This window comes from Telopea speciosissima, chromosome 3, assembly GCF_018873765.1.
Source record: "Telopea speciosissima isolate NSW1024214 ecotype Mountain lineage chromosome 3, Tspe_v1, whole genome shotgun sequence".
Taxonomy (NCBI): domain Eukaryota; kingdom Viridiplantae; phylum Streptophyta; class Magnoliopsida; order Proteales; family Proteaceae; genus Telopea; species Telopea speciosissima.
The window spans coordinates 20,231,445-20,244,848 of NC_057918.1; the positions used below are offsets into that span (position 1 = coordinate 20,231,445).

General features: G+C 38.3%; 1 protein-coding gene across 2 annotated transcripts in view; it reads right to left on the reverse strand.

The window, feature by feature from the left end:
* Positions 1 to 2,789: 2,789 nt before the first annotated feature.
* Positions 2,790 to 13,404, reverse strand: part of LOC122656003 (translation factor GUF1 homolog, chloroplastic) — a 90,015-nt gene continuing 79,400 nt past the window's right edge. The window contains exons 18-22 of one of the 2 annotated variants that reach the window (XM_043850416.1): positions 10,125 to 10,212; positions 6,668 to 6,745; positions 3,619 to 3,694; positions 3,346 to 3,386; positions 2,790 to 2,958 (exon numbers count right to left, since the gene is read on the reverse strand). In XM_043850416.1, coding sequence (XP_043706351.1) covers positions 2,863 to 2,958; positions 3,346 to 3,386; positions 3,619 to 3,694; positions 6,668 to 6,745; positions 10,125 to 10,212 — 379 coding nt within the window. In that variant the 3' untranslated portion in view covers positions 2,790 to 2,862. The remainder of the gene's footprint in view (positions 2,959 to 3,345; positions 3,387 to 3,618; positions 3,695 to 6,667; positions 6,746 to 10,124; positions 10,213 to 13,404) is intronic. The other variant, XM_043850417.1, reaches the window with a different exon arrangement.

Consider the following 13,404-nt stretch of genomic DNA (forward strand, 5'->3'; position numbering starts at 1 on the left):
TTGGAAATCGATTTTCGAATATGGATTCCTTTACACGGATATGAATACGAAATTGGACATAGGTTTTTGATTATCCATTTGCATCTTTACTGGAGGGACGGAGAATCAGAGAAAACAAAAACCGGCTAGGGTTACTGTTGAAGGATTGAAACTACCACCCACTAGGGTTGACGTTGAAGGGTCTTATTTGAAATTACATATATATCCTAATAAATTTTATTTTTTTATAATTTCATATTTAATTATATTTAATATTTTCTAAACAATCAATTCCTTTTTTTTTTTTTGGTTGAACAGCTCCAGTCAATTCATCTTAGGGATTTAAGAGTCAGGATCGGAGCCTGATCCGGCTCGGTTGTGGTCGAGACCATTCCAGGTCTCCCCAATGTCAGGTGAATCAATCTAATGGGCCATTCCAATCCAATTTGGCATCGGTCGATGGATCGGATCCCTCTACTGTCAAGCTGCCCGTACTACGACGTGCGCCCCAGACACAGCAAAGCAACAAAAAGACCGCCTTACCCCTGCCCGAACGCCTTGCCCGAGCAAGGGTAAGGCAATCTTTTTTGCCTTGCTGTGTGTGGGGCACATTGAAGTAGGGGCAGCTCGAAAGTAGAGGATCCAGATCTCGGCCAATCTAGCCTATTCCCTTAAAATGCTACATGGCAAACAAGAAGGAACCCAAGAAGGGGGTGAATTGATAGACTCGTGTTCATTATGAAATACCACATCAAAGTCAGACTGATAGGATCGGGCTCCTCTATGGCCTAGGCTTATGTGGCCATTGTACTGCCTAGGGCTGCAACAGGGTCGGGTTGGGCCGGGCTTTATAGAACCCTAGCCCAACCCTAAGTCCCCTTACCTAGGCCCAAGCCCGACCCGACCCTGACTCAGGGCCAAAAAAATCCAACCTTGACCCTCCCTCAGGGTCGGGTCGGGCCGACCCTAATTGGCCCTGATCATGGGGAGGGGAAAAGAAATGCATGGGTTGGAATGGGTTGGGAAGAACTTATTAATTTTACATAAAATAACAATATAATAAATTATATTATAACACTTATTGTCTTCATATATAGTATATTATATAAAAAATGTGAATGAAATTTAAAGTTCATAATGTATAATTTATATCAATATATATTTTATAGTATAACTTAAATCGATCGGGCGCTAGGCCAAGCTTAGCTCGAGGCCTCAACCCTAACCCGACCGACCCTAACTCGGGGCAGTTTCAATCTCGATCCGCCCTGGGCCAAATATCTCCCCGGACCTATGGCTCGGGGCGGGCAGCGGGCGGGCGGAAGGCCAAACTTGCACCCTAGTACGCCCACTCTCAAGTCGCCACCTCAACACATCCGTCCATCCAATTGTTGGGCATCAAGCTCCTTTTAAATTTGAATTTCGAACAGAATTTTTGAGAAGCTCAATGCCCAACCATTGGATGGGCATCTGCATTGAGTTGGTGACCTGGGAGTTGCACGCAACACGATGGACGCACAACCACCGGCCACAGAAGATACAAATCCACTGGCATATTCTTATTTCCTATGAATTCTCTAAAAGGCTTTGGGCTGAAGGCTCTCTTGGAATCCGAAACTGAATTATTAAGGGGTAGAAATATTCCCCATCTCATCTCATCACTAATCCTCAATCAAACCTGAACAGGCACGATCTTTGCTTAATTTTAAGTGTGGCCAGCATCACAAGTTACTTTATCAGGAATGCTTGGAATCAAGCCATATCTCAAGGAATTAAACCCAACCCTTTCTCAATACTGAGAACAATTCAGAGATGGGAAATAGATCACCACATTTTGTTCCCAACCATTGATTTCTATCAAATACCATCAAAGGACCGGATCATGAAATACCATCAAGGGACCAGATCATTATTATCACTGATGGAAGTTTCTATCAGAAAACCAAAATTGGAGCATGGGCAGCAATTATTTTATCTAACAACAATATTATTTCTGCAAATATGGACTTTGGTTATACAAGTTCAACGCAAGAAACAAAAGCCAATGGGATGAATTAATATTAACTGATTACATTGGGCTTTTTATTTAATATTATTTTCCTATTTCTTCAAAAGGGGTGGGGGGTGTGAATTGAATTTTTAAAAAAATAACAGGCTAAATGCCCATACTTTAGCAGAAGTCGAATGCATAAGCAAAATAAACGTTTGAGCAAACACCCACCCAAAGAATTGTTAAGGATGTAAAGATAAGCAAGATACAAATGTTGGATATAATGAAATTATATGTCCATCAAACCCTATTTAATGAGTTCTTTTATGTGCAACTACTCATTAGTATATTTTCCCAATTAGGATTGGAATGGGCAGACTTGGCACTCTATTCTAAGGTAGTCGCATTGTATTTTTTTTTTTCAATTGTGATTGGGATGAAAATATAGATATAAACACATGTAAGTGTGGAACATTGATCAATGGATATCTTGAATGGTTTACAGCCAATTTTGTTTGGCAAAAAGAATTTCTAGTAGTTATTTTTTCCTTTACCTGAAAGATACTTGCTGCATTGGTCATGAAAATGTCAAAAGATCATCCACCAAGTTCCCACTCACCATGTCATGTAAACTCGATATTCACAACTTTCATAAGGCAATTGATTTGAATAATCAGACTTGTCTGAAGTATATCCTACGAATTACCTTTATTAAACTACTTCATTAGCCCCACTGCAATACGCTCGTATAATTGATATATACAGCAGCTTAGTACCCAAACCCGGAAATGCACCAAGAAGATTAAGGACACAGATGAGCTCCAGCAATAGAATTAATTTTTATATACCATCATATGAATTTGGTTCTTTGACACAGGATGTGGACAATATATTCACAAAACTTCTTTCTCCAGTCTTAATACAGCCATGAATGCTTCTTGAGGTACATCAACTTTACCGATTGCTTTCATCCTCTTCTTTCCCTCAGCCTGATATACAGTAAGGCAAAGAAACGATTAGACAACAGTTGAATAATTCTAAAACAGTTCTTGTATTCTGCTTAGTGAAAGAATAGAATTCAAAGTCAACATTTAAATCACATTCATGAAAATGTAGCAAATTAGGCTTTCAAGTAATTACATATCTGTGAGATAAAGAGGTTAGTCATCAGCAACAAGAGAAGAAGTTGAGACTTTCACTTTCTCATTGAAAAAATATAATGTGGAGACAGAAAAGTTTTCAAATTCCAAGGCACAGGATGCAGCACCTCTGTTTGCAATAATATAAATGGGAGGATATGGAACAATGATTTTCTGTAACTATTTTTGCATACTTTTAAATATATTCTTTATTTTCAAGCATTTCAAATGATTTACCTGTTTCTTAAGCAATTTCTTTTTCCTCGAAATGTCACCACCTGTATCAAATAGAAGTTAGTTCAACTTATCCAGAGTAATAATCTTTCACATCAAATGGACATGTCAGTTATGTAACGATATTTGAGCAGACTGAAATGTATTGGGATGCAAGTCAGAGACTTTTGACAGATTCCAAGAGTACATATTTTGAAAAGATAGATATAACTCTAGAATCATATAAACAAGTCAGAGACTTTTGACAGGTTCCAAGAGTACATATTTTCATCTTACCGTAGCATTTCGCAAGAACATCCTTCCTAATCGCTGACAGCTGTTCGCTTGCAATCACCTTGGAACCTATGCATGCCTGTCATTGATATTTTGACATAGCAATACTAAGTACTAAAAAAAGACAAAATCAAGTAAGTCAACCAAAGATCCACATAGTTCTATTAACAAGTGCCACGCATAAAATGCCCTCTTTACCGAACAACAAGCTGTTGATGGACACAAGAAGCCAAGAACTTACAAAGGTAAAGCCAATCAATGTACATTATGTGGTTAAGTAGTCATTCCAGGGCAACTGGCACTCATTTATATTTTTTTTGTATGAATCATTTATAATTTTTATCACAGAAAACACCTGGAAAGTTATGTAACTCCATTTATCTCTTTCTTTGAATGCTAAATAAATCATTTTTTAAATGGAATGATCCTTTTGTTTAGGGCTTTTGACAAACCTGAAATGCATCTAAAATTGATTACTACTGTCTAAAAGTTTGACTGCTGAAAATTCTTGGACTTCTTTTAGCACTCACATATCAATTCAACTAAGAACACATCTCTAACAACTGTCTACTTCAAAAGCCAAGTCTGGCCTTTCTATCGCCCTTTTTTTTTCCAAACAATAGCACAATTTTATTAATTAAAGAGGAAAACAAATATAGAAGATAAAAGTGATCAGATTAGAACAATAAACCTATATAATAGGATTCACCGTTTACACATACTGCTCCTCTGAACTCCATATTAAGCTAAGTTCATCTGTCTCCCCCGTTCGCTGAGCTGAGCCTCCTTGAGAATAAGGAAATCACACCTTCACCAGGGAGAACAAGATTGACCTACCTAAGAAGGTAAGAAGAACTAAACATAATTGACAAGCCCCCTTATGCTGTCAGATACTGGATACTTATGTCTGTATCACTCTTGAGACCACAATTAAAAGCTCTCTCCACTTAGCAGCATATGGAATCCTCCTTAGTCCTCATAAAACTTTCTCAAGTTGACACTTAATCCTACTTTATATTGATTTGTTAATATGACAATCACTTTGGTCATCATGTAGAATTATCACTGTGCACGGTATGTCAATTAGTTTTTCCTAGACAAAGAGTAACTTATTCAGATCACACTTTGATATCTACAATGATGGCTCATATTCTAATGGAATTTAAGCCTTTCTTTCAGGTCAATGTATCTCAATAATTTCACTGTATGTCCATAAGGCCTTGCCAGAAGTCTAGAAAATTGAAATTTTCTCAGGTCCCATTTTTGGCCGTCATCACACAACATCACCATCAATATAAGAAGGGCATTTTGATCATCACAGGTAAATGGCCCCATTGGTGTGCATCAGACAAGCGAGCAAATGCTTCCTGGAACAACATAATCTTGCTTAGATCCCATTTTCTTCCACATCATACTATCTACCAATAGGGTAAGGGCATTTTGGACATTTTAAAGGTAAGTAAACCCTACAATGAATCAGATACCATTCTTAGTGAATGGTATCCAGTAAAAGTGATTACAGATTAGCCTTTCTGCAGGGGTTTTTGATAACAGGACCTCCTGCAATAGTGGAATAAGTATGTCACAAGTAAGGTTGACAATGTTTGCATTCTTTGAAGCTAAGCACAATTCTGTGGTTTTTAAACATGGTCATCAAGACCTCGCAAAGGCCTTTGGCCCTCACCTTGGTCACCAAGGCCTCGCCTAGGTGTCAACTTGATCGCAAAGGCCTCATCTTGGTGTCGCTTAGGGTCTTGTGTAGGCACCACATTGATTGCATTTGTAAGATTTTAACCTTGACGGGAGCCATTTTCAGCTTCTTTTTCCCAACTCATGAATGGTTGTATGCTTTTATGGTGCACCTTACTGCAGCCTATCATAGCTTTAAGGGGGTTAAAATAGAAATAGAAAAAAAAAAGAGTAAAACTCAGGGATTAAAATTGGAAAAACAAATATAACTAAGCCCTCATATTGTGGTAATTGGCAAAATGAAACTTCATCATTTCTTGCTTGTTTTGATGAATGTTGAATGATCATTAAATGACTGGTGAATGCCTGATGTTTCCTCTTTAGTTTTCCCATTTAATTAACTACTAAGCAGACTAAATATTAACATAAATTGGTCGAGATATTAGTGAACAATAAGTACTAATACAACTTGAAAGGTCCTAAGTCTAAGTGCTTAGGCTCCAAGGCTCCTGCCCAGTGCCTTGGGTCGCCTTGGCACCTTTGACCACTGTGTTTTTTAAAAGCTGTTGTAGATACCTTATTGGTTTCAGTTGAAACCAATGTTAAGCTGTCCGACATTTGTAACATGACCGGCAATGGTTCACAGAGCTAAGACTGTCCGTTTCCACATGAACAGACTCCAAAGCATTGGTAATCAACTCCGAAATTAACACGGAAGCCTCACTAGTTACTTTATCTCAAATGAATTTCCATGATCAAGCTAAGAAATGCTAAAAAGAGCCAGACCATTGAAGATTGAAAAGCTTTCACTCACTCGCTTCTTTTGGGCTTTTTCATAAAGAAAGCACAGAGAGAATCTCCCAGACTCCATTACTGAAATGAAACATTCATCTTGTAATGCAATTGGGGAACCATGCATCATAGTTGTCTAGGTGTTGCCTTGATTTTTTTCCCTCTTCCAATGCCTGGGGTCTCCTAGACGTCATAACAACTATGCCATGTATAAAGCATGCCAAAGAACAACAATTATAAATTTTGATCGGGTGGCTTCAGGTTAGGTATCACCAATACATACCCTACCCTTTTAAAATATTGCAAGACCATAACTGCCCCACTCTGACAGACATGCACGGGCCTACCCAATTTTTACAAGGCAACCAAGTGCGGCTAGTGATCTTAGTTTACCATAATCCTTACCCAATAAAGGCATGCCATACCCAAACCACTAGGGATAGAAAGGGGTGCATACCTGATTAATCAGATCCATTGCCATCCAAAGTAAAAATATATACGCAAAATATTACAGGCTTTCCAAATTCTCAGAACTTTCAGTGCACTACAAAATGGAGGAATTGGATCTTACCTGAATCGGTACTTTAAACATTTGCCGTGGTATAAGCTCCTTCAGTTTTTGAGTCAATGCCCTCCCTACAGCATACGCCTGGAAAGTATTACATAGAAATGTGTTAATCCGGGCTATCAAACTTTGTTAGTAGATATCATTTTTGTGGTTTCTTACTGAAGAAGCTAGCTATCGTACAATACAATCACTCTCAGGCACTAACTTCAGAAAATAAAATACTAATTAGTTAAGCACTGACAAATGGAGATAAACAACTGGAAACACTAATGTTTCAGTGTGAGTGCCAGGACAGGTAACAGTGCACTGTTGGAACACAATAACATTGATAACCAAACATGACAAAGTAAACAAAACCCCTTCCTATAAGTCACATTGGGTTCTCACAGGCCCTTTTTTCCCATAAAATCAAGGGCTTTATCTTTATTGTTAATTACAGCAGTTTCCTGCCACAGGTACACTTTTGTATAACTGAGTTCTCTCTTGAAAGTAGGTAGAAGATTGTTCATTTCTAGTATTTGAAACTCAGAATTACAAACAGGATTAGCCTCCACCTATTTCAATCCTGATCTGCTGATAAGGCCCAATCCTTGCTTATCTTTTGCTGAATTTCACAGTATCAAACTGATATCAGCAGATCAGTGTCAGCCGAGCAGTCCAATCCAACCCCAATACTAAAACTTTGATTTATTTATTCTCATTGTACAAATTTTGTGGACTTCTAAAAGCCCAGAGTGCAACGGGCCTACGTGGCATGATTACAGATCAAATTGCCACTAGTTGAAAGATTAGTGCATACCTCTAGAACAAGGTAGGTCATTTCACCCGTGCCAAAACTGAAATATTTTGGTAAAATGGGCGAAATTGGGGGAGGAGGGGGAGAGATTTCCCTTAAATTGATAGACATGCACAAAATGTGCCCTAAATGGTGGAATTTGTGCATAGAACTTCAGGGTGTGCTTACTTAAGCATAAATATACATGTTTAAATCATTTGATGGAAAAAAAAAAAAACCAAAATGGTAGTTTGGCTTCAGACCCAATATTGCTGTGGCTGATTGAGGATACTGTCTTGGAATCCATCTCTATGGCTTGTGGATGTGCTGCTGCCGTTCTCCTATCTTGCTTTAACTGATATGGACTGTTGTGATCAGTCTCTACATTATCTCTGCATGTTCTGTGCTTGAAGAACCCTGTGGTTTCTTCTTCTTATGCCTATTCTGATTGGGACTTCTTTGTTTGGCTGCATATAGCCATCAGATTTGGCTAACATTTTGGGAGATTATTCTCTTTGCTCAAGTGTTCAATCGACTGAAATTTCATTCTGATCAAGCTTCTGGATTGGATGATCTTGCGGTTCCTAGTTTTTAGGAACAAGATACCATTTGGTAAGAATCAGTTTCTATTTTTGAGCAGTCTCAACATAACCATATCCACTGTTGGATTTGCCTCATATGTTCGATATCTATCTTATTCATTGACATGTATATAGTTCAAGTTTGACTTCAATCTGAGGAGTTAACATTGACTTTCTGGTTGACTTTTATTCTGTTCTATCTTGATATTTTGTGGCAAGAGTATTCAGCCACTGGATTTACTTTATTTTTTGGAGATCTGTTCTATTACTTGAAAGGTTTCTTTGCTGTGTCCTGCAGCCCGTCTTGGTCTACTCTTGTAATGGACTTGGCTGCTGGTTTTCTATCTATATCGGTACAATGGGTGATTCTAAATCTTCTGTGGACAATGAAAAAGTCCAAATCACCTCTAATAAATTGAGTGGTGGCTCAAATTACCTACTCTGCTGTCAAGGCATATATTAATGCTAAAGGCAAACTGGATTATTTGACTTCTTCCCCACCTTCTCCAGATGATACAATCTCTAAAGAATGGATGTGTGAAAATGATACCCTCCTTGTATGGCTATAAAATAGCATGAAACCATCAGTGGTTGGCAATGTTATGTTCCACACTACGGCTAAAGGTGCCCGGGATGACTTGAGGAAGAATTTCTCACAAGATAAAGAACCTGTCACATGTTTATGACTTGTATGAAAAGATTTTTTTTTTCTTTCAAGACCGGAGAAAGATGAGAAATAAATTGTTTAACTCCTGGCAATATTCTTCAAGGGTCCTTTCTAAAGTTCCAGCCTCCGAAGACCAAGGCTGAAGAAAAGAGAGCACCCTCGAATAAAGGGAGCGCAAGAATTGTCGTAAATTCATTTTATTTTCATATGGTCATATACTGCATGCCTAGAGCCCTAGGCAGGCGCCTTGTCGCCTAGTTGCCCCTCCAATGCTGGGTCGCCTACTCACCTTGACAACTATGGGATCCTCTCCTCAAGTTTTCTTCATGTACCTCAATTGCTCGTGAATCTTTTATTTGTGAGTTAAATTACCAAGTCTCTATTGCTCTATCTTTTTATTCTTTTTATATGTCTTCCAAGATCTTCAGACATGGAAGAAGATTGATGAAGGGCATGAGAAGGGTGGCTTATATAATTTTGATGGTGATTTATTTTCTACTACTGTGTATGATGCTTCTATTGGTGTTTCACACTTGGATTGGCATTATCAGTTAGAGCATTGTCGCTCTCCAAGCTTCAACAAATGGTTCTTGTGTGGAAATTTGCCTACCGTGTAAAGTATGAAGATTATGAAATTGGCAAACATCACCACACTTCCTTTCCTACACAGGATATTTCTAAGAGTCAATCTCTGTTTTCATTAGTTCACTCAGATATTTGGGTCCAGAGTTGGTCTGATTTATGTACTTTGTTATTTTAGTGGATGATGATTCAAACTTTATTTTGTTGTATTTACTGAAAGATTGTTCAGAGTTTTTCTCTGTTTTTAAAGCTTTTTGTAATGAAATAAAAACATAGTTTGGGGCTCTCTCGAAACTTTTTGCTTGGATAATGTTTTAGAACATACTTAATGTGTCATTTGTTCTTTTTGCTCTCCCTTATTTTTTTGCCACCTAGTGTTTTTGGTTGTACTTGTTTTATTAATGTTTCATGTCTGGAAATTGAAAAATTATCTCCCCAAGCAGTCAAATGTGTTCTTCTAGGACATTCACACACTCAAAAGGGTTATAGTTGTTATGACCATGTTACTCGCCAACAATTTGTAAGTGCTGATGTTACTTTCTTTGTGAGTACACTGTATTTTTCTACTGAGGGTCGTCATCTGGCAATTGACATTTTCCATTCTCCTATCTTTACTTTAGTTCTATTTTCAGATTCTCTGCCTACTTCTCGGTCCACACCACTGCAAGTTTACCAACGACGAATGAGATTTAAATCTACAATCATTTCTTAATTATGAAAAAAATACATTCATTACATAATTGCTTGCCATGTCATGGCCCGACTAACAAGCATAATGGTGGCTGTTCCAGTTTAAGGAGGGGGGGGGGAGGGGAAATGGAACTCAGAGACATACTGGTGAAAGATCTAGATCACCTTATCCTTGTGAACAATGGTTGCCAGAGGTTCCACACGGTCACCATTAATCTGAATGTCAAGCTTTATCAATTCACGTTCTCGATACCTGGCTCCAAGCAATGGTAACATGAGATAAATCACAGATAAAGCAGAAAAAAAATTTCATTACCAACACAGTGTGTCCTCAGTAAACAATAAAACGGCAACAGAAAATATATCCACGTCTTATTGAAGGCAAAAGTTTTTTACCTTTTCCTTTTCTTTTTTGATAAATAAACACAAACTTTTATTGAGAATAAAGATAGATGAAATACAAGAAGAAGACTACAGCAACAACAATAGACCAATAGCCATACCCATAAGAGAGCCTACATCAATCGATAAAGACCCATAAACAAAGACTCCCTGCCCACTCCACCCCTAGCCAAAGCATCAGCAATGGAGTTGGCTGATCTCCTCCTCCGGCCAATGTTTTATTCGCTACATCGAATCTCCCAAATCTGTAAAATTGGGATTCCAAAATTTTTATTTCCTATAAAACTTTTAATCTGACCCTTAGTTTTGATCATCTTTTGGGGGATGGTAGAGCTGCCTTAAGGGAAGTTCCAATCTGAATTTGGGAAGCCTCTAACCTACAGATTTAAACTGACCTTGGATTTACTGATTTCTGGAAATTCTTTCCCGAAACCGAATTGTTCAATTTACTTTCAGACTAGTCAACCGTTCTTCCTCATCTTTTGAAAAGTGTTAGTAATGGTCATGGGAGATTGATTCCTAGAGTTTGACCTTCATTTGAGAAAGTTGGCTTTTAGGTCAAATGTTGACGTTTGTTGACTTTTTGGGGAAGAAGGGTACAAGACTAGTGTTTGGACTAGGTGATTAATAAGGGAAATATTGTTGCAGGTTGTGAATAGATTTTGGTGCTCGAAACTTGGAGGGTTGAAGGAATATTTTGTAGATTGAGGTAAGTGGAGTACAGTAGGTGTACACCATAGTTGTGTGGTATGGATGACTTAAGTTTTGTTTGAAATACTTGTTGTTATTGAGATATGTTAATGTATGGTGATTTGAAATTGAGATCATGAGTGATAGGTGGTTATGTGAGTAATGTTTAGTGATGTTAAATCTTGTTTTGGGATGATGTATAATTATGGAAGTGATGCCTAAGGGCTAGTGATTATTGCTTGGATGCTTTTGCATGAGTGTTGACATGTTATATTTAAACATGTGTCTTAAACAGTGAAATTGGAGTCTGGAAAGAGTGTTTGAGGGTAAATAGACTGCACCATGCCGGTGGAGAGTCATGGCCACCAGAGGGATAGAGTGTTCCGTGGGGCCACGGAAACATCCATAGTCACAGAGTGGGTGACAATGGGGTATACACATAGTCATAGAGTGGGTGACAATAGAGAGTGATCGCAGTGGGCCGTGTTTCTCTCATGTTATGGAGATAGTTATCAAGGCGTCGCCATGGTGTCCAGGCTCCTTGGTTGCCTTGGATGCCTTGCCGCCATGGCAGTGTCGCCTTGCTTTTTGTCCCTCTAAAATGCCATGGTCGCCTTCCAGCCTTGATAACTAAGGTTATGGGTGGTGGCAGCCTGTTTCCTTCAATGCCGGCTAGAGTGATAAAGAGTGATTATAATTGAAAGTGTTTTGTGAAAGTGTTATTTTTCAGAAAACTAAATGAAGTTTTGTTTTGTCGCATGTGAATGTTTCGTTGTTGTTACTGTGTAGTGCTCTTACTATAGTTTGTCTTACTGGGCTGTTTAGCTCACCCCTTATTTTATGACATCACAGAGGATTGAAACGGAGATAGGCTTTTGGTGGAGAGTTTGAGGGCGACTCGAAGACTTAGTTTCTTTTGTTATTTATTATTTTATTTCATTAGATGGATGTAATAGGGAGCAGTTTGAGATATAAACTCTGATAAATTGAATTTTGGAGATTTTTAACTTGGACAAACCTTAGATTGCCACCAGTAGGAGTTTTTGTGGTTTAATGCTATGGTTTGAATATTTTATGTTTAAGATTTAAATTTGATGAATTATTGTGAATGACTTTGTTTGGTTTTTAGCAATCGTTTGATCAACGCCCGTGAGGGCTGCACCCCTACCTGTATCCGGTTTGGGTCGTGACATTAGTTTTCCATTTAAACATGTAAGGCTCTAGCCTCTAGGAGCTCCCCCCCCCCCCCCCCTGATTTTTGAATAAAGATTTTCTTGGTTTTGGCTACTATGAAATGTGAGAGACAGGTTCTGCTACTGTGATAGACAGCAGCCCATGAGTGAGACTGAGGTTGACTGGAGGAATTCTGGTCAAGATCAGGTGGGAAATCTGATCATATTCCCTTCTTCTATCCTTCTTCTTCTTCCCTACAGTTACAAGTATAGCCCTTATTAATATAATTTCTTCTCTTATTTTGTGTGTGTGGTGGGGGGTGGTGTTACTAAGGGTCTCATAGTCCTGAACATTGGGAAGGATCTGGGTTAATTTTGTTTCAGTTTGGTTTCCATTCATACACTTGGTGGTACCCTTGTTTTGCGTGTACCTGCTGCAAGTAGGAGACCTCTCCTAGGGGCATCTAGCCCTTGGATTGGACTGAAGTTTGGATGATTTGATCCTCACTCCATAGGGAATATACAGTCTAAATTTTTTTTCCTGATCTGACAATCAGATTGTCAGTTCTTGAAGTTATTAAATTTCAGTAACTTTACTTGCTATCTATGAAACATACCCATGCAAAGCCTTGTCCATCCATCAGATTTCTGTCAAATTTTGGGCATTTGTTCTACTCCATCAGACCTCATTCAACCACGGTTTGAGAGTAACCTAATACTTGTTAATAGGTTGAGACAACACCATTAATCACCCCTGCCTCTTATTTTTATTCTTTTCTGGGTACTCAATCAATCTCCACTAGAGGTGAATAAGAATCATGAAGAGCCTAGCTTTCCACTCCTCCCACAAGCACCACAACAGAACAAGCAAAGCAGCTAACCATAAGAACTTTCCTTTGTTTCTCAACCATTGAAGGCAAAAGTAATAAGCTACATTTTCCGGTAACATATTGATTTAATCACAGTAAAACCATCTCTTAAACATAGAAAGTCGTGATGAACTGCAGAAATATTTAATACTTTCCACTTGTTTAACTATACTGTAGGGATTGGATAGCTATAGATAAATAATACCCTAAAATGAAAATGTAAATTCATTCAATTCCTACAATCTTTATAGTAACTTCATGTGATCGTGAAGCTAAAAAAATTACTCATGCTGATTAAAAGGCAGACACATA